Genomic DNA, 23983 nt, shown 5'->3' on the forward strand with positions numbered 1-23983 from the left:
GAAGCTATGACGTTTCTCATTCTGGTCCGATTTATGCTTCGTTAAATTTTCAACAATTTGTGAGATTGATAGGACGCCAAGGAAAATTTCCTACGATTGGTGACAGAAGGGAAACAAGTACATATCATAACTGCTCGATAACACATTGTAGAGGTCTTTGCCACTTGTTACTGCCAAGCCTGTTGCCCGCGTGCCGTATCACGTGAACTGAAGAAAGAAACATATAACCTGTGTAACTTTAGACTTAACGAGACTTTTGTGCTACGATGCAAAGCTAACGGAGGCATCCTACTTATCTCTTTTACAAAGCTGGGTTCATGAATAAAAACGGGCCGAATTGCAATTGTACCAGCCCTAACTCGAATTCACGTTACTGAAGACATTATCTGTTGTGATCTGTCTCTTCCTCTAATTGCTACATATTTCCTTAATTGAGGGTTTCATAAAAATAAAGAGATGAAAACGTACTGCTAAACTTCTTTAAAATTTACCAAATGAACTGTGGAAACAAGGCGGTAAACGTACAAAAGAAATAAAGCAGATTGCGTTATTATTATATAATTTAAGAACCAATATTTTGTCGGTCAAGTTCAAATATGACTCATGTTGTTTTTTGTTGCAAATTCATTAAACACAACTGCAAAAATTTCACAGAGAAGTCATTGAATTGACGTAATTGCTTTAATTTATGAATTAACGCAAAGTTGCTGTTAAAACTGAATTGGAAGTATCTTATCGATCGATGATCACTAGACGAAGCGTATACCCTTAATCGCTATGACGAAATATCGATGTCGTGCGAAAAGTTAACAATAAAATTAAAACAAATCGTTTTATGTATTCATAATGTTACCTAAGAATAAATAATTGAATGAGCATGAATGAAACTAATATGTACGAAAAGTATTGTGATAAAAAGGTATATATCATCGTTGGAACGGAAAAACATATCTTTTTGTTTATGTATGTGTATTATCATTAGCGCACGTGGTAACAGCGATAACAGGAGCTTAGGATTCTTCTGATTTGACCTGTCTCACGCGATCCGTGAACTGCCTTTTCGTTTCAGCAGAAGACAATTTTCCACAATTTGAGGAACATTGATCGAACGTGAACAGTCGTCACGTTACCGTGTTTACTTTTACTTACGTAAATTGATTTTACATTCATTTCCACGCGAAAACTCTTAAACGATGGTACGAGCATATTGAGACACGGCAAGCGATATTACGATAACTTTTTTTTTCTCGGTTCAGTCTCAAATTCCGAGAATCATAAAATGTTCTTAAATAGTAATCAGTATTCGGTGCCCTTTGGTGCTAGTCGGTCAAGTTACATTTGTTTGCTGCCGGACTAACAATATGCTTACGTCAATTTCTTACCGGTTATTACAATTTGTGCAAACTTCGAGAGAGCTATGCAATTTACTTATCTCTGTACACGATACATGCTTACTCCTTTGACAAGAAAATAATGTAAATGTATGATCAAAACGATCGATACAGTGGGTATATGAAATGAAATTAATGTTACAGATTATACAAAAGAACGTCGATGTCTTATCAGTTACATTACCAAAATTTATTTATGTCTTTTTTCCTTTTCTCTTTTGCTTCTCGTTCGCTTCCTCTGATTTTTGCAATTCCAATTCGTGCACACGCTGTTTTTTACGATATATTGGGGTTTTTACGAGCCATGCTGTAAAGAAAAAAAAAGGAAATGAACGTTATGATTCATTGTCATTATTAACATTATTTATTATCAGTATACCACCTATAAACGCATCTTCTTCTTCTCTGTAAATAGGATCCTTTGTGCTTAGCGAATTTATTAATTCGACATGTGTTAAAGGGTGAGTTCTTAATTGCACCATTCGTTTTGTCGTCATTACCTGTAGTTCAATGTAATAAATACTGCAGTATGAAAAAACTTTAACTTTATAGCTAACGAAGATATTATCGCTATAATTTTGATACCTCGTTAATGGATGTTAGTACAGTTCCTATAGTAAAACCATCAGAAATTCTAGTCATCGCGGATGTATCAAATTGTCTGTTAATTCCGGAATACTATAAATATAAAGGAAGAAAGAAATGTATAACATTTTTATGTTAAACATTGGTGTACATCATAACTTGATTAGTAAATGGAACCTGACTTTGTTTAGCAGATCTTTCCATACAAGAGACATACTCCCATAATCTGGTTTAGGAATATATATGACTTTATCATATGTTTGATATAAAAGTTTTTGATCTCCATCCCATGGAGAGTGTGATGTTCCAATAAGAATCACTCTGTCTTCATTTGTAATGTTTTTTACTAACTTAGGGAGATCCTTCTTCAAACGTTTTGGATCAGTCTTATCTGATTTTGGAACTTTCTTAGTGAATGGTTTTTCAGCTCCATCCATAAATATTACTGACGGTTGTAATAAACGTGATACCTTAATATAGAGAAGGAAATGTAACATGGATATTTAATGTTATGTACCAGAATAATAGAGAACAACAGTACCTTTGATACTAAGTGGATAAGCATAATTAATCCTGATTTTCCAGGATATTTCCCAGCAATATTGGCTGGTGTAATGTCAAATAATGTAGCACCAAGCTCTGTACAAATTGCATTTACTAGCATTTTCTTTCCACTTCCATGCGGTCCAGCTATTAAAATTGATCTTACTAAAGGTGTAAGTTCTCTAAGACTACTGTTTCCCATAGGAATTATGCAGTATTCAGCTATTAATTGCCTTATATCCCCTATGAAAATAATTAATTTACAGAAGGTAAAAATAGAAATCAGAATAGAATAAAGTGATAGACAAAGTATTTTTCCGACTTGACATGAAATACTTAACCAATTGTTGGCAAAGGATCTTTTCCATTTTCTCTTAAACTATTATTGGTAAAAGATTTTTCCCCTTTGAAATCACTGAGTGAAATTTCTCTATGAAGCTTAATGATGCCCTGTGTTAACAATTCTTCAAATAATGATTCTGTTGTTCTGTCAGGAGTCAAATCCTTTTCTTTTCTTTTCTTATTCTTCTTTCCACTACGACGAATTCGTTTCTGTGCTTTCTTAGAACGTTTACCTTTAAATCCTCTATCTCTGTCCAATGCATTTTGGAGAGCTTCTATGTCACCTATGTTCATTTGAAATATTAAGCATGATTGCTGTGCTGTTAATTTACAATGCATATAAAACATTACCCCTCAATGCTTGATCTACAGTAGCTCTAACTTCATGCTCAACTTCTTTAGTTTTATCATTTTCTATTATATTCACATATGGCAATTGTGCAGCATTCATAGACTCATCTTTATTTTTCCATATTTCCTGATATTCCTGATTACAATGTACTAATTCTGATAAAAAGTTAGAAGGTATAGACTTAAAGCCTTGCTCTGTCTCTTCTTCTGATTGCTCAGTCTCGCTGTCTTTCTTTGTTTTTGATTTCTTAGATTTTTTAGACTCTTTTGATGATACTGCTGTAGATTTGCTTATGGTACTTTCAGTTCCCTAAATAGAGAAATATGATGAGAAAATTATATACACAGCAGTATTCTAGCTATTAACTTTACCTGCCTACTAAATATGATTCTGGATCCACCGCTCTCAGCAGATGGCAAATCTGGAATCTTTCCTGTTTGTTGGAAGTACGTGTTTATCCAATTTCGAATTTCACTTCTGATATTTTCCTCCATTATAGCACTCTTTTCTTTGCGGATCCGTTCTTTAATTTCAGTGATTAAATTTTCATACAATTCTTGGTATTTAATTTGCTTTTGATATCTCTCTTGCCTAACTTTTTCAGCTTGTCTAGTAGTTTCAGTAATTTCTTGACTTGGTTGAAGCATCCCTTTGTAAATATACATGAATGAACTTCAATCATCAATCCTTCTTTTATACACACATCTAGGGTATAAAGAATTATTACCAATCAGCAGCATTTCATCAAGACATCTTTTTCGAATTTTCCTCCTAGTAACATATCCCCTCCACACTTTTTGAATCCTCATCGCAGCTGTTTTTTTGCGCACGTCATTCTGTACTTCCGTTTCCGGTTTGATCGTCGATCTTGCTTTCATTTTACGAATTTCCTTCATAAATTGAAACCTCAACCGTCCCTGTCTTGCGCGTTCATGTGCCTACAAGTAAGATTAAATAATACTCGATATAATTATTTCATTATATCAATTGTATATATTCTTATTAAAATTAACACCTGTATAAGTCTGATAGCCTCCGATTCAGTCAGTTGTTTTGGCAAGATTACTTCGTCTAACGCGCCAATAGACCTCAAAGTACTTTCTATGAAGCTTCGTCTTTCCTCAATTTCTTTCAGACGTTCACGTCTAAAATATCTAGGTAACTGAATTTCGATTTCTTGCGGAGTGACACCAAGCCTTATTAAAATGTCATCGAAGTAACTGTATTCCGATAGATCAATTTCGACTAGCTCATGTTTCAATTCCAAAATTCTGCCAAGGCAGGAGTCTAGCAGCTGTTTGATTAATATTCGCTTTTGCGGTTGTATTACTTGATCATAACATGATTCAAGGTTGTTAGTTATAATGATATACTTTACGTACAACTCGGAGACCAGATTATGAGCTTTTTTGCGATCTTTTTGCGGTTTTGCGTTCTGTAAGTTTGTGTCCGTTTGAATTAATTCATCCAAAGTAGCTTGTGTGTTTTTCCAAAGCTCGTCATACGTCACGCTTGACATTATTAAATTTTTTTTCAAGAAGTATGTTAACTAAGTGTTAATCATTGTATAGAGATAGATACTTGTTCGTTAATATGGTGGGCTACAATGGGAAGAATCGCAGATTCTGTTTGTTTTCAGAATTGTTAGAAATCGTTAATACCTTAGCAACCACATAGTACGTAGCCAGGTGATTAATGATAAATATTATTTCATAAAAATCTTCTTTGACTATGATTGATGCACTCTGCATAATAATATAAATTTAAAGTGAAGGATAAATTCGATCCAAATGTCATATTATAGTATGCATTTACGTATCTATCTTATGTAAATATTGAAAACTGAGTTCAGAACTTATTACTGTTCGGCTATATGCAAATCGCAAAATGCTTATATCTATCTTAATTTTCCTACTTTCTCGAATTAAAAAAAATCCCATCAACGTTTTTCGTATCAACAACATAGGAACAAAGATATTCTTGGTGCACGAGTTAGAGCTAACACCGTACGTTGAATGTACACTCGAAGCATTTTATAAGTCATTATCGTCGCTTTTGTGTAACAATAGAATTCATAGGAAAGAGGCAGGTATTAGATTCAAATTGGAAGTAAATTGAAATCGCGCGTTGATCGCAGCATGCAAGAGGGAGTTCGATGCAACCGGCTATTCTCGTAACATGCTTCGGAGCGTTCCTGTTGCCTGTTTCAAAACGTCATCCTGGGTGATCGTTCGTTCACGAAAATAATTCCTGTAAATACGGCTCACCACCGACCAAAGGTGGTGATGAGAAGAAAGTATTCGCAGTAATGGCGTCGGCATTGGAGCAGTTTGTAAATAATGTGCAGACACTTTCGAAACAAGGTACGACAGTTGCTCAGACATTCCGTGTATTCTCTCGAACATAACCTCTGAGAAAAATCCCAGGCGATTCTTGATAGGAATGTTTGGATTGTTTCAAACTAGCTTCTTCGACTCGCAAAAGAAAAGCGCAGGTTGATCATGTTTATCCTTGGCGATGTTAAATGACCTTTATGTTGATGGCTAAATTTGAAATATTGGGTCAGGGCAATAATTTCCATATGATTTTGTCAATATTTAAGAAACACTAATTGAAATACAAATAGTTTATGTAGAAAATGATCTTCAATATTTACAGTGACTTAACTTGAATGTATAGAAGTATACATGTTTATCGGTTTAAATGTTATTATATTGTTATAAGATATTCATATTTTGCAGGTAATTTTCGAGAGCTATGTGAAATAATGATTAAAAATGTAGATGTTTTAATGGAAAATGGACAGCACCTAGATAATGTTCTGGAAACGTTAGATCTACAACAACATTCATTAGGTATTTTGGTAGTGTTGTGTGTAAAGTTCTCAGTGCCTAATCCTAATGGTGTAAACACTGCTGATGCTTATAAACCATTATTTGATCAGATTCAGGAATTTATCATTGGTTGTAATGGAGAACAAGTTAGATTTGCTCCTGATACATGTAAGTTTTCATTTACTTTACATTTCAAAATATAAAAATTTTTCTCTGCAAACACTATTATTTACATTATTTTGTAGATGCAGAACTATGTCATCTGTTTACTGCAAAATTAGTTCACTTGGAAATACCTTTGCGTGGTATTGATTTATTATGCCGTGCAATACGTAAGATACAATTGTTTGATAGCCAGCTAACTTCGATACATGCTGACCTATGCCAACTATGTCTTCTATCCAAATGTTTCAAACCAGCACTAGAGTTTCTTGATATAGACATCACCGGTATTGGTCAAGAAGGAGGACAGTTCAATTCTGAACATTTTTTGCTTTACTATTATTATGGTGGAATAATATATACAGCACTGAAAAATTATAACAGAGCCTTATACTTTTTCGAGGTGTGCGTAACAACACCTGCCATGGCAGTTAGTTACATTATGTTAGAGGCTTACAAGAAGTACATTCTGGTCTCTTTAATAATGCATGGGAAAGTCTTAAACTTACCTAGGTACACAAGTCAAGTGGTTAATAGGTATGTGAAACCACTAAGTCAGCAGTACCAAGAGTTGGCCACAGCTTATCAGATGAACAGCTGTGAAGAAGTTCAAAAAATTATTAACAAATATCAACACCTTTTTACAAGAGATCATAATATGGGACTTGTGAAACAAGTACTCAGTTTTTTGTACAAAAAGAATATACAAAGGTTGACGAAGACCTTTTTGACACTTAGTTTAAGTGATGTGGCAAGCAGAGTTCAGCTATCAGGGCCTACTGATGCAGAAAAGTACATCTTGAACATGGTATACACATGCATATCTTATTTAAATATGATATAATACATGCACAATGTACAAATTGATGATATATGCTTGTACTCTCTAGATCGAGGATGGTGAGATTTTTGCAACAATCAATCAAAAGGATGGAATGGTAGTGTTTCATGATGATCCAGAAAAGTACAATTCGCCACAAATGCTGGTAAAGTTAGAGAAGGAAATGGCAGCATGTATGGAGTTAGATAAGCGAGTACTTGAAATGGAAGAAGAAGTTGTCCTCACACCACAATATGTTCGAAAAGCCTGTGGGCAAAATGAACAAGATGATCAGACAGCTGGACCTGCACCAACAAATGTGACAAATGTGCAAGGTCAATCCAAACATAACGCCTATTCTATGTAACATATGCGCGTCATTGTGCGTTATCTTTATTAAAAAACGGAAAACAAATGAAAATATCTTGTTGAAAATCAAGAGTCGAACGTTTAGAAGCCTGTTTTCGATGATTATGTACACCGAAAAATACGATGAAAATCAGTTAGTATTGAAACTGAGGAAAACAACGGAAAGTCGTAAAACGTCCTTTTATAATTCACACTTTTATTGAATCTCAGAAACTCTGAAGGCTGAGAAATTATAAGTTCTACGTGTCTATGACCGAGTTACCAACTCAAATATACTTTATTTCTTAAGTCTTATATAACTACTTTTAACTTTAGCATCTAAAGCAGGCTTTGCAAATGTAAAAAAAAGGAAGAATCTACGTGGTATAGTTAGAATATTGTAATACTTAGTTAAAATTCTCGCGTTTCTATCATAAAGATTAAGCATGCTACATCAATTCGTACAATAACATTCTCAAAGAGGTTCATAAAGTCAAGTTCACCGCTAGTAATGCAACAGTAACATGTACATATACACGTTTGTCACAAAAGTAGAAGTTATGGTCACAAACTAAAATACGATTCATGAAAAAAATGCTCAATGCGCAGTTGTGCCAGGTAAGTGAAGTACACTTTTTGCAATAAAACCAAAATTGATCTATTAATGTATAAATTTAATACACAAGATTCTGTTGTAATTGTTTTATCCAGAAACTCAGCACAGGAACATCTAAGATAAATAATCTATATGATTACAAGGAATACTTTATGACTTTAATTGCATCTTGTACTGAGCAACCTGGAATGTATAGCTAATGTTTATAACATTACTTTGTCTTCACTGAATAGTAGATAAATACCCAGATCCAGCTCACAGTGTATATTTATTTTTAGTTTTAAGTGCTTTTTTATCTGCAATAATGACATGATAAAAATCTTAAGATAATAATTTCTTTATATCCGCGAAAACCATTTGAAATACTTCTTCTTTGCTCTTTGATCCATCCACGAATGTTATATGTTTATATAAATCTTTGTCTTTTAATAATTCGTTTTTTTGTTTCAAATACTCTGGCCATACGACCTTCTCAAAATATCCAGGTACATCTGGTGGATCATAACATCTATCCTTCCTTCTTTCCCAACATTGTTCTTTCGTTAACGTTAAGAAATATTTCTTATCGCATAAGTTTGAAATCAGCTTGCATTGGAAAAGCAAGAAACCATCTAATATTAAAACCTTGACGTCGTTCGTCTCTGTAGAATTATTACCGTCAGATGAAGTTTCAAGTAATTTTAAAACATCCGATCGCATTTTATCCATATCTACGCTGGTTATGATCTCCCAATTCATATGATTCAGTTCCGGTATTTTTGTGTGCCGAGGATCATCTACTGGTAAGAAATAGTGGTCTTGATGTATAACAACAGAATTTTTCAATTCCGTCTGAAGACGGTTCACTAAGGAAGTTTTTCCACTACATGTCGCACCAGAAATACCAAGTACAATCCATTTCATTGAAGTCATTTTTCGTTTCTTGCAATCAGACTCTTGTGTGGTATACAAATCTAAATTAACCTATAGTTTACTACATTGGTCAGAAGTGATGTAATGTACATATAGTTATGTAAGTCACCTGTTCTTCAAACTTGTTGCCTATTTATTCAAGATAAGAGGTATGCATAAAGTGTGTTGGTATATCCTACTGACAACTACTGTGTGAGATTTTTATTGATGTTGTTTTATATAAAATCTATGATTCATGAACTTTCTTTAATTTGTCATAAGAGAAATATGGTTTCACATTATAAACTGTGAACAGTATTAATCCACCAATGAAACACAAGCCTGCAATTGCCGGTACCATTAGAGCTAGGTCCTGGGAGCCAAAAAGTGATTGTATTTTGCTATCATCAATAAATGGTAAACCAATCACCCATATAGTATAATACAGAAATAAAATAATTGTCACTAATAATATCACTTTACCTCTCTCACTGTCGCTATTAAACATTTTAAGACTTCACTTAATAATACAAGGAGTTTTTTGTACACCACAAGAAATAGTCATTATACATATGTGTGTCTGTACAATTAATAATTTCTCTGATTTATGAAATTTAAGATTAATGTTGAAAGTTATTGGTCTACATATTCTTGTTCAAACATCTTGAAATCTTCTTCTGTAAATGCAGTAACTTCAGGTTCTTTAGGTTTCTCTTTCTTTGGAATATATCTCTTTTTTACTGCTCGATTCAAAAGCTACAAGTAAATTGCCGAATAATGTAATTTCTAATGGGAATTAATCTATGTACCCAAAAGTAAATAATTAATACCTTGTCTGTAGTATTTGAATCAATATGATTACTACTGAGCATTAACAGTCTTTGCACATTTTCATTGGTTGGATCCTCTTGTGCTGCTAATCGTTTTTTAGTTTCATAAATAGTCACTTTACTGGATCTTCCAAGAACTGTGCCAAGATCTAGAGACATGAATAATTTATAAATTGTTAAATATTCTAAAGCATAACTTTTGTTAGGTAGAATAACATTTATACCTGTTTTGTCGTTTTTTGATAATATCCTATGCTTTGTTGGGATGAGATCTAAAGTACCTTTATATTTTATATGTTTCCTTTTCTTTTTCTCTGCAAAGTAACAATTTATGTACCTTATGAACCCATATGTATAACATGTATAATTAATATACAAACCCTGCTTTATATTTTTCTCGTAACCAAGTAGTTCAAGTCCTTTGCGTACAAGTGAGTTTGACATTTTTATAAAACATTAATTCGCATGACATGTACTTACAGAAAATAAGAGACAACATGCTACATACAAGCATACAACGTGCTTCGAGAAAGTATCAGAAAGTATGTATACGAAAAATTGATCAAACGCCACCTATACATGCATTGCAGACGTCTCGTGGACTCGTGGGCTTATGAGTCTCATATGATAAGTTTTAACTCGTCCTAAAATTAGGATCGTTTTACTATAATTTGTTATATACAAATCCTATTTATACTATATAATTTAGATATGCATATTCCTTTTTTTTTAAAGAACGTACAGTGTTAATTAATTATTTATATTTTTACTAGGTTCACATTCTAATAAACACCTACAGTGTATGTATATAGAATCTACACAATAACAACAACGACCTATTAGGAACATATATGTTATAAAATTATTTCACAGAGTTTTAACAACAATAAATGAGAAATTCATAAATAAAAATATACGTCTCATATAAAAGTATACTTTTTACAAATTTTATCAACATATTTGAAATACATAGAAACAAAAGATATGATATTTTATAGTTTCTTCGAACACAGTTTAAGTTGATTGTCAAATTGTACTGTTGACAACTGGACAACAGTGGGTGGTTATTAATCTGAAGGGAGTTAATTCAACACTCGAAATTTGTAAAGAAATTATTAGGAACGTCAAAATGCATGACGCTTACGAAAAAACATCAGTATTAAATATTTCTGTTCAAATAGAATCTATGGCTGCATATGGTAGGTGATGTATAACCTTTGTACTAAAAGTTTTTAATCAATTTAAAGGATAATTTAAATCGTAATTGATTATTTATTCAATGGAATATACATGAATGTAGAAGAAATTATTAGCTATCGAATGAAATATGTATTGTTGTGTTGATGTGTTTAAAGAAAAATGCATGCATGTTATCAATGCATTTCAGATGACAATTTGTTAATTGGTACAAGAGAGGGTCATCTTCTTATGTATAATGTTCCTTCTGTAACAGACGAAAGTCATAAGTTAGAAATACTGCGACACAGTAAGAATTTTAACAAAAAACGCATCACACAAATTGATGTTGTTCCAGAATATAATTTACTGATAATCTTAACAGGTATTTTTGTTTTTATTCTCTTTCTTAGACGCTTGACGAAGTTTTTCATTAATACTTTGCTCTTGCAGATAATATTGTTTGTATACATGATTTAAATTCTCCAAATTTTCAACAAATTTCTCAGTTGCCAAAAACACGTGGTGCTACCATATTTTGCTTAAACGTACAATCAATTCAGAATTTACTTGGCGAAAAAGCAACAGATGTATATTTATGTGTTGCTGTAAAACGTAAGCTACAGTTATATACTTGGAAGGGAAAGAAATTTGAGGAATTCAATGATTTTGAATTAACTATACCAGATATACCACGTGACTTGTCTTGGTATATATTATCTTTATACTACAGAAGGACTCATCCATTTCTGTAATATAATACAATATGCATTAACTGTAATGCAGGTGTGGAGACTCACTGATTTTGGGTTTTCGTGGTCTATCATACACAATATTGGACTTAAATGGAAAACCTAAAGAATTATTTCCAACTGGAAAGTCACCTGAACCAAGTATTACAAAATTGTCTGATGCTTCATTCCTATTGGGAAAAGATTCTCAGTCATTTATCATGGACACAAAGGGTGAATTAATTCAACATAATTCAGTAAAGTGGTCAGATACACCAAGTGCAATAGGTATGAAAATTTGTATAATTTAAAATATTGTATTTTAGTGTCATATAGGTTGAATTCTTTCAGCTTGGGATGATCCTTACCTACTAGGAATTGTGCATGACAGATTAGAAGTATACACTATAGAGGACTGTGTACACATTCAAACAATAAAGGACATGAACAAAGCTAGACTCATATGTAGATGTAAGCAGGGAAAGTTTTTTGTAGCTTCAATCAGTCATATTTGGTCTGTGAGAGCAGTTGATGTAACATTTAAAATTAGAACACTACTTGAACAAAAGCAATTTCAGCTGGTACTGAAATTAACTGTACGTAAACAGCATTTTTATTATGTTAATTTTTAATGCTTAACGCAAGTTTCTTGTAAATAGATCATAATGACTAAACTATTTTATCATACTATTTCAGAGTTTATCAGACATAACTGAAGAAGAAAAAATTAAACAAACGTACAAAATACAAACGTTATACGCGCATCATCTTTTCGCTAACAAAAGATTTCAAGAGGCGATGGACTTGTTTTTAAAGTTGGGGACAGATCCGTACGAAGTAATCACATTATTCCCTGATTTAGTTACCCCGTCGAGTAATAGTTCAAAACTTAATGAACCAACACCAAGTTTGCCTGCACTACAAGATCGTGACTTAGAAAACGGCTTACGTGCGTTAATAGTTTTTCTTACGAATGTTAGAGATAAATTAGTGAGTGACACAAAGTCAAAAGAGAAGGATAACAGCAAAGAAAAAGCTGTGGTTGATGGAGAAAAAAATATGACAACAGTAGCTATCGAGCAGCTTTTAAAAATTATTGACACAACTCTTTTAAAATGTTATTTACAGACCACTGATGCATTGGTAGCACCGTTGCTTAGATTAAATCATTGTCACCTAGCGGAGGCAGAGAAAACATTGTTAATGCATCAAAAGTATCCTGAGCTCATTATATTATACGAGACTAAAGGGCAACATAGAAAAGCGTTAGAACTTCTCGAGAAACACGCGAAAGAAAACGATCCTAGTCTGAGGGGTACTGAAAGAACAATACAGTACTTGCAACATCTTGGTAAAGATCATATGGATTTAATTTTGAAATTTGCCGGATGGGTCTTGAACGAGGATCCAGAGCAAGGACTTCGAATATTTATGGAAGATATACAGGTAGTATTTACAACAGTTACATGTAGTGAGATATAGTAACATTCATAATTGCAGGCAGTTGAACAATTACCAAGACCAAAAGTATTGGATTATCTTCTTCGTTGCCACAAAGATCTAGTTATAACATATACAGAACACGTGGTACATATTTGGGAAGATACCAATCCGCTGTACCATAATGCTTTAATACATCAGTATAAAGAGAAATATTTAGCAGCAATGAGCGACAACGCTACACCGGCTGAGAAAGAAGCAGCGCAGCATATTAGACAGAAATTACAACAGTTTTTGGAGAAATCAGCACATTACACTCCAGAAACAATATTACTGCAGTTTCCATTTGATAATTTGTTCGAAGAACGTGCAATTATTCTTGGACGACTCGGACGTCATCAACAAGCCATATCAATATATATTAATGTTCTTAATGACATACCAAAGGCGATTGATTATTGTCATAATGTATACACCAAATATCAAAGTAGGTATGAATTTGTACACCAGGAACACTTACATATATGCAACTTTGTACGATTGTTCTTTTGTTACTTCAAGATCAGGAGAATGCAGATAAACAAAAACCATCTGACGGTATAGAAGAGGTTTATATGATATTGATACAACAGTTACTGAAGCCTGATACTGGTACAGTTTTGATGACAGATAAAAATTACAATGCAATTATTCGTTTGATAAATTAGTAAAAATTATATTTTTTCAGGATGCAATCCAGAGATTCAACGAACAGCGCAACCGGATTTGGAAATGGCACTTAAGTTACTCGAAAAACATGCGGCAAAAATAAATCCGTTGAAAGCTTTAGAAGTCCTGCCCGATACAGTTCCTATAGGTAGAATAAAGCACTTCTTGGAAGTCAGTTTGCAGGAGAAATTGAACACTAGGAGACGGATACAGGTTTTGAAGGGTTTGCTTTATGCTGAACATTTGCAAGTGCAAGAACAACGTATGCATTATGAGTCGCAGAGCGTCCTTATGACAGAATTTAACATATGCCCAGTATGCAAGAAGAGATTTATGAATGAGAGGTTCATACTTATGCTTTTGTATTTAGGGATCTTTATGTTGAAATTAAATGAATAATACAAATTATTTTTTACAGTGCGTTCGCCAGGTATCCGAACGGCGACATTGTACATTACTCGTGTCAAGATCGTAAAGGATAGAGAGGGAGAGAGCAATAAATTAAATTTATTTATATTAAACATTGTAAAATGTGCACTGCGATGTATTTCTTATGTTATGTATATAAATGTACACATTTTCCATTCGCCTTCGTTTCACTGTGATCTATATTTAAGCTTGTATTTAACCTTATTATGCAGTTAAACATGTCATTTGGACTTTCATATTTTTCAGATGAAAATAGAAGATTTTAAAGGAAAATAGCGAGAGATGCTTTGAACGGTGTTTCATTTAATACGCACGCGAGTATGTACATACATATATTCTTTTTAAATTATTATTTGTAATATAGTTTATAAATTTCAAACCAAATTATAATAAAAAAAATGTGTCCTAAAATTAAAAAAAAATGCGTGCAATAAAGACATTTTCCTAACGTCAGTTGATACTATAGTAAAGAAGACTATAATACGCGTCGGTGCATGCGTCTTTTCTATTATTTTGTATATCGATTTGTTATCCATGCTTATTCTCATTTTAGAGCATGTAAGGTATGTGCATTGTTTCGATGTAATTTAGTTGATTTTTTGTTTTCGCAATAATGTGTAACAGGGAGGTTGGGGCGTGCCCGGTCCAGAATATGGGTAAACGGGACTAGTGATGTCATATCTTGTATTCCTACGCCGGCTGTCGTAAGGCAGGTACACTAGTGATACAAAAGTAATACAATCATTTTATTTAAATTTCTAAATGGAACGAATTGATTTCTTTGATTCAAGTTTTCTTGATTCGCATATTAAACTGTTCTTACTATCAATAATGATTAAACTATTGTATATATGTACGCATTAAGATGTTGCATACGAATACTGCTTCTTAAATAGTAAATTCTAGCTGACAAGTATACACTATGTTTTTAAATAAATTTTTTATAAAATTCATTACCTATCTCTATTCTTATTAATGTCCTATGTGTCTAATGCGTGAGAGGTAACTATGTTATATACTTCTAAAAAGACCAATAAAGTATGCACGTAATTCGTAGCATCAATCTGCATTCAAGTTTTCTTAAGAATCTAAAACATAACGGCTAGACTACGGAAATTTATGCAAATTACCATTTAATAAACTGATTTATAATAATTTCTAATGACAAATTTACATTTCAGTTTAAAACTTTCCTATTATCGATCGAACTCTGAAAAAATCTGTCTTAATCCTTATTACAATTCTATTTTACTCAGTTCTATCCCCTATATGTAAATGAAACAATCCAAAGTATAATAATCAGCTGTATTGATAAGCATGCTCGATGAATTATTGTCATATTTCAGTTTTTCGAGAAGCAGCATGTTAATCGACATTTCTAAGTTTTTCTGACGTAGGGTCTACGTATTTGAGTGTACCATCAGTTCACTGACACCTTTTGTAAATAATGTATCGGGAGTGAAGCGTTTTTTTTTAAATACTTGAATTGAAAATATCATACCAACCGTGGGTTGCGTTGCAGGTATTCATAATGTCACGCGTGTTTTCTATTGGTGGGCAACGACTGGGACTAGCTACGCTGGCGTAGGTCGACGCCGTATGCGCTCAGTCAGTTGCGCGCCGGTCGGCTGAGTGGATGGGTTCGTGTGGATCGTTATCGGTGGTTTTTGGTGTACTTGAACGGGTTTTTATGCGAGTACTGGGATAAAACGGTGTCGCGGGGAATCCTCACGAGAAGGTAAGTGGAAGGTCTCGTTCAGTTTCATTTCGAAAACGTGATCGTTCTTACGTTTTCCGTTCGGCTGTCTCGTGACGGGTGAGACTCGGGAGATAAAAATGGCGTGTGCCGCCTTTAGCTTCCCCGATTTCTCTCTCCGCTTTGAATCGTCACGTAGTTTCCATTTGTGTGTGCTTGTATGACAGCGACCGAACGATGTTCGTATTCGAACGATCGAACGGCACCGTTTGTCATTTATCAGTCAGTCGTTACGTCTGAACAGTTGCCACCTACCCAACGCGGCATCGATTCTATATAGCGACGAACCTGCCCACTGTACGATCAAATAAACTGACCTTTTTCGTATTACCTCGCCGACGATCGTAATTTCTTTGCGTAACCATCGGCACGTCCGCTTCGCACGCGTTTCGTTCGATCATCCGAATTTTCTTCCGGAATAAGATCGTGAACGCAAACACCGATGGCACGGCTACGCAGTCATTTATAGCGCTTTAATTTCCGCTACATGGTGTTCCATGAATGGTTTTGTTCACCTGTCAGGACGCCCTATCTGTTGTGACCTAATTCCGTTTCCCCACTGCAAACCTGTCAGGCATTGTGACGATCGTAGCTACAAACTGTACACCGGGCGTTTCTTTTATCGTTGACCTGAAAATTCTCTGCAAATACAACGCGGTAAAAAGGAATTCAGTGAAGATCACGTATCTTATGATTTATGGACATCATCGCTTATTGATATAACCGTACCTTACCTCTTAGAATTTCACTGTGTTCTCACGTTGATAACTTGCTTCTCGGGAACAGTATTGCAAGAAACAATCTAATCGATTGCGGGTCGTTTATTTTGATTGATACAATGTCTTGAGTGCATCAGTTTTTTTTTAGACGGTCACAATGTCACTAGGCACAGTATTTACAAAAATATCCGCGCTCCACAGGCGTAGGATAATCTTTATTTATATTTATCTGACGCCAGGTACGATGTTTGTCAAGGGCTACTGCACACCTATACGCTGTGTTAATTAATTTCAGTTGGTTTCAATTACAAGGTTAGATTTAATAACAGCGTATCTGTTGCTGTACCTTGCCTTCTATTCCATACGCTAAAGTTACGTGTTTGTACCTATTACCCTAATAATGTCGTTATTGTAAATAACAATTTAAACGCTGCGCAGTTCATTAATTGGTGACGTTCTAAATTGCCATAGGTTGATCGGTGCAAGCGATCCTCGTCACGGTACCGAATTCGCTGCTGAGTCATTATTGAAAACCTTTGGATGGCTCGTGAACTGTCATAAACTGGTACATAGAGCGTATAGTATCCGTTAAAACCGTTACTTTATCAATGCATAGAAGCGTTATTAGTTCTTCACCCATCGTGTATTACGATGAAAAAGCCTTTATTTATAGATCATTCTGCGGCATTTTGACGTTCGCCATTATAGAAATATGGAACGTTAAAACGATGGTGTTCGATAGACTAATCGTTCTCTATCACGGTACTAGATAAATAGAAAATTAGAATTCAGGTGTACACTGTGCGAGGGAAGTCTATATAACAAGGGACGTTAGTAAAACACGTTAAATCGTTGAATGTGTGATATTATTAGCATAGGAAGAAGAATGGGGGGCGAGGATCGTTTAATAAAGCTTTCTTCGATCAAGCAATTTCCTTCGTTTCTCGTAGTGTGTTGTGTGTTTACAGTTACGTCACCGTTGCCGGGCTTGGGCGTGTGCGCGTCTCTTCGGCATAAATTAATAAATTAGTGTCGTGACCGCGATCGTTTCTTCCGGATCGCGTTTTCGGTGACATCTGGCTGTCCCGATCCTGTGCCCCCGGAACTACTTCCGGTCATGAAAGTACAATTGCGTGCAATACGTGGAAGAAAAAACCTGTGCATGTAATACATTTTTAGCTTTGCTCATTAGTCTCTTATTTGAAATATAATGGCGAACAACTAGACAGCAAAATAATTCTGTATCGTTGTTCGTACCAGCAAAATTAACGACAATGGAATTTGAATTTTTTAATTGTCAAGGAACGTAGCCCACCCAGTGTAGTTGTTTTGCACAGTGTCGGCAACGTTACGGACGAAGATTTCCCTAGAAGCGATAAGATTCTCGCTTTATGTCAAGCTGCCGAGCCCAATATTTGAAGTTATTTGTTATTTCAGTCCTTATCTCACGTTCGTTATATGTACTATTATTTTTGACTGTGCATCACGACACTGGGAGGACTTATCGTAAACCGTTGGTGGTGTTTACTCGTCCATATGCTTAATATTAATACATTCTACGCACAGCGGGATTTAGGGCCTTGGCTAGAAACGGGGAAAACAGCTTTTAAAAGGTTACATTGTGACGTTCAATCGTATTTACATGCCAGGGATTATGTATGTATGTCGAATACCTCGAATCCTTATTTACATTCGAGCTTAAAGGCGGCATATTTGAACACAAAGAGGATTCAACGCAGAATTTGTGTCGCAATATCGAGTTATTTTTTACGTACGTATTAATTTAGATTTGCATATTAGCCAGATTATTTCATGTGTTTTTGTAGCAGGAAACAATGTACAGTCCCCAGGGAATGTCGCAGTACTCTCGTCTAAAATTATCCAGCGGGATGTTTTTAACTTTTCTGCTCTGATTATCGTACCCGCAGTTTTATGCAGTACAGGGAAACGGTATTGTATCAGAAAAACTTTTATAGCTACATGGAAATATGTATGGGCATCGAACTGTATTCAGTTATTTTTCAACTTCCACTGGATGCTGGTAACTTTCATAAATTATTTCGAACAAAAATTCGTAAAACACAAATTGGCACGAAACTTTTAACGATAATTAAAAATTCAACGTTTGTATTTATTAACATGGTATAGGTTCGTAGAATGTCAGTTGGCACTGAATCTATGATCAATAAGAAAATTTCATTAAGGACCAATTTCCAAAATTTTTATACATATTCCTCTTGCTCCGTGGTTATTTGTTACATCAAGTTCGGTAAAACCGCGACTTGCCGGTAAAATTCATTTCATCATTCAAGCAACTTCCGGAAAGACCGACTTTCCTTTTTTACAAGGGAAGAAACTAGTTTTTCTAGATATCGTAATTACCGTTCAGAAGTTCAAGTTTATCGTGTTGTCCAGCTATCGGCCGATTAATTAACATTTAAATCCCGTACCGTTATCGGATTCCCAAACTGTGCCAGTCTTTAGTCTTTTTACTCTCACGTTCGTGTAATTACACGTAACAATGTTGTGTATGTCGAGAGCACTCATAATTACCGGTTCCGTGAATGCAACGTTGTTAATTTTTTTTTTTTCATTCGTTGGCGTGACGGCCGCGATGAATCACTCCAGTGTGCGTGTATTTATAACACAGGAAACTTTTCGTTTTATATAGGGATAAAATTAGGCTCAACAAGATTGTTCGAATTCTCTGCTCTCTCTTTTTCTTTCTTCCTTTCAATACCGAAATATTCAATGATTTATCGCGGGAACTTGACTTCAATCAACGGTCAATTAGTAAGAAATGCGCGGTTGAACATGTCGCTTATCGGTCGGAGGGCATCTGGAGGTTCGTAGATACGTCGGCAGAATAAAAGAAAAAAAAAATGGAAGAAAGAGCGATTACACTATTCGAAGAGCATCCGTGTCCTCGTGTTCACTTTTCAGAGTTCTAGACGTCTCGGGTTTCCTGTTCCTAATATACATACTTACACACGGTCCCGTCGGTATATACGCGAATTTCAGAGAAATCCCGGCTCGTGACTAGCGATGGTGATGCATTTGAATTGTATCGATATTTGGTATCGATACGTATTGATAGCCAGTAAAAACTAACCCCTATAAAATATCGATATTATCGGTATCGATACTTGTAATTAAATAAGAATATAATTCAAAAATGAAGATAAATCATTTATTTAAACAGATATTTACTAAGACGATTTCTCAGGTAACAGCGTGGAAAAGAAATGGACTAATCGCAAACTTTGTATGGAAGCTTGCGATCGGTCCATTTTCCTTACGACCTCTGTATAACACAGGCTGCGTTGCAGCGATCGTATCGAAATTTCGATATTTACGGATGAAGTATCGATACTGGAATATATCATCACATTAAATATCGATACGACATATCGATAATTGAATAGAAAAGGTTGTCGATATTCGAAACTATCGATACTGTAGCGATACGAAATATCGATATTTGAATAGAAAAGTGTGTCGATATTCGAAACTCGATATTTGAATAGAAAAGTGTATAGATTTTCAAAACTATCGATACTGTATCACCAATTACTACTCGTGACCAGCAGCAGGACATTCAGCGACAAACCGACGCGACGCACGGGTGGAACCCGTTGTCCCAAGTAAATGACGGAGGTAACCAAGTCGGCCGACAGCAGATTAACGTAAATGCGGACGTGACGTAGAGCTTCGTGTGTGTATACGCCGGGTGCGACTAGCCGTGTGGTTGCTCCTATGCACGGAACCGCCACTTCCATAGCGCGTCGATCGACCTTTTCTTTTTTCGGCCTTCGTGCCGACGATGGCCTTTTTTTATCACCTCAAACCGCTCAAGTATTATTTCGTTCTGTAGAAATATAGACCTTTACGACTTTTCTATCTAGAATGTCCTAAGTACGAAGAAAAAATCCGAAAGTAAATTTCCAACCCCCGATGTGTCAAAGTGTCCAATCGAAATTTTCCTTCTGTGTTATTCTTCATAAAATGTGTACACAGGGGTGTGACTCGACGACGATCGCGTCGGTGTCGCGTGTGCTGTGTGTTCGATTGCGAAGAAGACAGAAAGAAAGCAGAATGGGGTACACACTGCGATTTATCTTTACGTGACCCGATTTTTTAGTTCGCTGCATCTCTGACCCGTTGGTAAAAGTTTCGTTTTGACTGTATCTACATTCGGGAGTACAGTAAATCCTCCGTGAGTGCTCGAACGCTCCTCGACACTGACAAGAATATGTCCTCAGGTGTAACGCTCGCTTTTTAATGAGGTTTAGCACAGCGATAGAGCTTGGAGTTCTGAAGCAAATAATATTTGTTTCGGTCGCATAAGGCCATTAATTTATGAAGTATTTAATGATCACTGCCGAAGAGCCTTCGTACACTCATCGAGGATTTACTGTATTTTAGACAATTTTACCAAGTTCCATTAAAATCTCAAGAGTGGACCTTTTCGGAACTAGATCAAAAATTGCTGTCCAACCCTGTTTGCAGCTCTACAGCAAAAAAGGGGGCGTACTTGTACAATCGGCTGGAAATGATTCTTGCGAATCACAGTTTTCTTCACTCACCGGGGTTCCTGTTTAAATCTCTCGAATCATCGCGGAAGAAGGACCGTCTCGAGGTTGTGTGGTGGGCGGCAGGTTTTCATTAACGCTTGATAACCGTCCAAAGGTTCACACCCGGTCTATTATTATTAGTTTGTATCCCGACATTTCTTGGCACTCGCTGGTGCTTGTCTATTTGTCGGGGATGACTCGCGGACTCGCGTCCGGCGCTACCCGTTGCCATAAGGTCAAAAACCTGGACACTTGCGAGGATTCGGGGAAGCAGATTGTTCAGATCCGCCGCGAAAACCCCGATGCAATCGATAAACACACGGGTTGTTTTGCCGTTGAACGGCCGCGTAAGTGCTCCACGGGGCTCGTCGGAACGTGTAACGTCTTTCTAATATTATTCGACAAAGGGCAAAGGTAGAAAAATTTATTGTCCGAATAAAAAGTTTCGAATAACGAGTAAATGATAAAATGTTAGTCCAAAAAGTGTTCAACTTCGCGTGGAATGACTCCAGAAAGGAAAAGATACGTTACCGTGATTTCGTGATGCAATCCAATCGGAGGCACTTCACCTGTTCTTAGATCCGATCGAGATTAGTCTTCCTCGATATGACGCGTACTCTCCGATAATGGAAGCCTCCGTTCATCATCAATGATACCCACTTTGGTCCGAAAGATAACGAAGTTACGCAACGAAATACACAATATTTTTTTCTCTCTCGATGTTTGGCTTCTGTTTTTCGGTAAACTGTTAATGGCGTTTATTTACAATAAATACGAAGACTCGAAATCTTGAGCATTTACACACGTATTAAGTCTTCGTATTACACTACTGGAAAAAAATATGTTGAAGGCATACTTTGGACAGGAACGGTGAAAATCAGAACGTCCTTCAGACTTTTCTTCCTTCCTGTTCCTTTTTATGATTCATTGCAGAGACTTACAGAGTAGCACACTTATTTCTTTATCTTTACTGAATCTTGTGCCTACTCTAGGATCATTTAAACGTGGATGGACTTAATTCTACTATTGTCTCTGGGTGAATTGTTATACTAAGTCGGATGAATACCTCACTCTAAAAAATTAGTTCAGAATAAATCTCTCTGTAAGCTACTACCCCTCACGAGACACAATATGAAAGTTTCTTTTTTTTTTTTTTTAAAAAAAAAGAGTCCTTTATATTCGCCACAATTGCCAGAAGGTGTACTGCTTGGAATACCAGCGAGGGGTGGTCAAGGGCCCCTCAGGGATTGTCAGCAGGTACCGAGTATGTATACCGGGTGATCCGTTCGAAAATGTTTCACAATAAAAGTCATACAGGGTGGACCACAAAATTCTTCTGTCAACTGTTCGATCAAAATTTTATTGGCTAATATAACATGATTCAAAGAGAGCTTTAAGATTATTGTACCAAATTTTGTGTCAACCCTTTTTTCCCCAGAGTTTTCAAGGTCACCTTCAGTTTTTTATAGATAAATCTATAATCTTTTTATGCTCCTCTTTCAGTGGATACTGAGACGAATTCAGCAAGCATCGTAACAAATATTTTTTCTTCTTCGAAACCCAAGAAACATTAAAAAAATTCCATTTACCTTAATTAAAACGATGTTCAAGCTGGTGTCCATCACCTGCAATACGACTGCTTGGTTCTATTTATGACGCGAGCATTGAAGGTTAAGCTTGCAGAAAAATGTTCGATCGAACAGCTAGCACTAGAATAATCTAAACTGATCACGTATCGTGGTCCATCCTGTATATTATCAAGAAGCTTCTCACCATATCATGAAATTTCTCCCGTTTACCAGTCTCACGGTATTCAACACCCGGAAGCGAATAAATATCAAAGACTCGCTCTGTTTTGGAATAATTTTTTTTTTCCCCATTTCAGTCGATTAAGAGTTAAACGATCGTTGATTTTCATGAAAGAGGAATTATACTTCACGACGCGATTAGGGCCATTTCGAGCGAGGCCACCCTGTCTCCACTGTGCGATATACACCTATACACCGCGAGCATTGGCGCCACGGTGACTCCTGCGGAAAATCAATAGCCTGACGCGCTCTGTATATGTGTGTGTGTGTGCTCTGTTCCGCGGCGAGTTCATCTTACCTTCGCCCCGTTGCGGCCTTCTATACCGTCTAGGAGGACCCTGTGGTCTTCTTTTGTAAGGGACACGAACTTAGGTTCATATATAGAGACCCAGGAACCTTAAGTGCACGGCTAAACATGCCTGGTGAACCGATTAAACCAGCAGATTAACCCCCTAAAACTGGCGACAGAACAGCAACGGTGGCGGGTGTGGGCGCCAGCAGTTCGTTACACCTTGTGTCCCTCGGAATTCCTCTTCATCGCCGTTCGTTTCCGGTCCAGGCCGTTCTCTGTTACCCTGGACTTGCATCGTAATTGGGAACGGTACCGGAAAAAAGAAGAAAAAGGTCATGGACATTGAACTTTACTGACTAGCCAAAAAGTTGGGGACCCATTGTCTTACGATTTTTTTGACCACACTTTTAAGAATTACTTTATCAATAATAATTTCCCACATATGAAATGAATTTTATTCTTATGGCTGGTGTAACATTTACTCGGAATCTTAAATGTTAACCGAATAATACATAGTCGTGTCGTCTTGAGCTTTAAACAATTAATAAGATTAAATAATTGTTCGACAAATGTCGATTCATTCATAAAGAAGTACTATTTTATTATACAAATTGAATATTTCCACGTTTAAACAAT

General features: G+C 35.7%; 7 protein-coding genes across 9 annotated transcripts in view; 3 read left to right on the plus strand and 4 right to left on the minus strand.

The window, feature by feature from the left end:
• Positions 1-1585: 1585 nt before the first annotated feature.
• On the minus strand, positions 1586-4732 carry LOC107191760 (IQ and AAA domain-containing protein 1). Its single transcript, XM_015580862.1, has 10 exons — positions 4229-4732; positions 3941-4151; positions 3585-3862; positions 3213-3522; positions 2861-3145; positions 2518-2762; positions 2159-2446; positions 1963-2069; positions 1774-1913; positions 1586-1698 (listed from the first exon to the last, which is right to left on the minus strand). The coding sequence occupies exons 1-10, from the start codon at positions 4730-4732 to the stop codon at positions 1586-1588; spliced, it is 2481 nt and encodes an 826-aa protein (XP_015436348.1).
• A 696-nt stretch (positions 4733-5428) lies between these two features.
• On the plus strand, positions 5429-7554 carry LOC107191655 (COP9 signalosome complex subunit 3). Its single transcript, XM_015580747.1, has 4 exons — positions 5429-5576; positions 5955-6215; positions 6293-7017; positions 7100-7554. Exons 1-4 carry the CDS (start codon positions 5522-5524, stop codon positions 7394-7396), a joined length of 1338 nt encoding a protein of 445 aa, XP_015436233.1. The 5' UTR covers positions 5429-5521; the 3' UTR covers positions 7397-7554.
• A 704-nt stretch (positions 7555-8258) lies between these two features.
• LOC107191671 (nicotinamide riboside kinase 1) lies at positions 8259-9052 on the minus strand. Its single transcript, XM_015580768.1, has 2 exons — positions 9015-9052; positions 8259-8928 (listed from the first exon to the last, which is right to left on the minus strand). The coding sequence occupies exon 2, from the start codon at positions 8903-8905 to the stop codon at positions 8315-8317; it is 591 nt and encodes a 196-aa protein (XP_015436254.1). The 5' UTR covers positions 8906-8928; positions 9015-9052; the 3' UTR covers positions 8259-8314.
• LOC107191672 (dolichol phosphate-mannose biosynthesis regulatory protein) lies at positions 9028-9503 on the minus strand. The gene has a single exon (XM_015580769.1). It carries the CDS (start codon positions 9390-9392, stop codon positions 9132-9134), a length of 261 nt encoding a protein of 86 aa, XP_015436255.1. The 5' UTR covers positions 9393-9503; the 3' UTR covers positions 9028-9131.
• A 14-nt stretch (positions 9504-9517) lies between these two features.
• On the minus strand, positions 9518-10232 carry LOC107191673 (active regulator of SIRT1-like). Its single transcript, XM_015580770.1, has 4 exons — positions 10095-10232; positions 9939-10028; positions 9715-9863; positions 9518-9640 (listed from the first exon to the last, which is right to left on the minus strand). The coding sequence occupies exons 1-4, from the start codon at positions 10156-10158 to the stop codon at positions 9518-9520; spliced, it is 426 nt and encodes a 141-aa protein (XP_015436256.1). The 5' UTR covers positions 10159-10232.
• Positions 10233-10843: 611 nt separating this feature from the next.
• LOC107191685 (vam6/Vps39-like protein) lies at positions 10844-14264 on the plus strand. Its single transcript, XM_015580784.1, has 10 exons — positions 10844-10913; positions 11102-11275; positions 11344-11599; positions 11677-11909; positions 11973-12217; positions 12318-13067; positions 13122-13548; positions 13623-13712; positions 13789-14113; positions 14188-14264. Exons 1-10 carry the CDS (start codon positions 10844-10846, stop codon positions 14249-14251), a joined length of 2634 nt encoding a protein of 877 aa, XP_015436270.1. The 3' UTR covers positions 14252-14264.
• A 1583-nt stretch (positions 14265-15847) lies between these two features.
• Positions 15848-23983, plus strand: part of LOC107191797 (spectrin beta chain) — a 31931-nt gene continuing 23795 nt past the window's right edge. For all 3 annotated transcript variants that reach the window (XM_015580910.1, XM_015580911.1, XM_015580912.1), the window contains exon 1: positions 15848-15936. The gene's annotated coding sequence lies outside the window, so the exon portion shown is untranslated. The remainder of the gene's footprint in view (positions 15937-23983) is intronic.

Source organism: Dufourea novaeangliae, unplaced genomic scaffold (assembly GCF_001272555.1).
Source record: "Dufourea novaeangliae isolate 0120121106 unplaced genomic scaffold, ASM127255v1 scaffold228, whole genome shotgun sequence".
Taxonomy (NCBI): Eukaryota; Metazoa; Arthropoda; class Insecta; order Hymenoptera; family Halictidae; genus Dufourea; species Dufourea novaeangliae.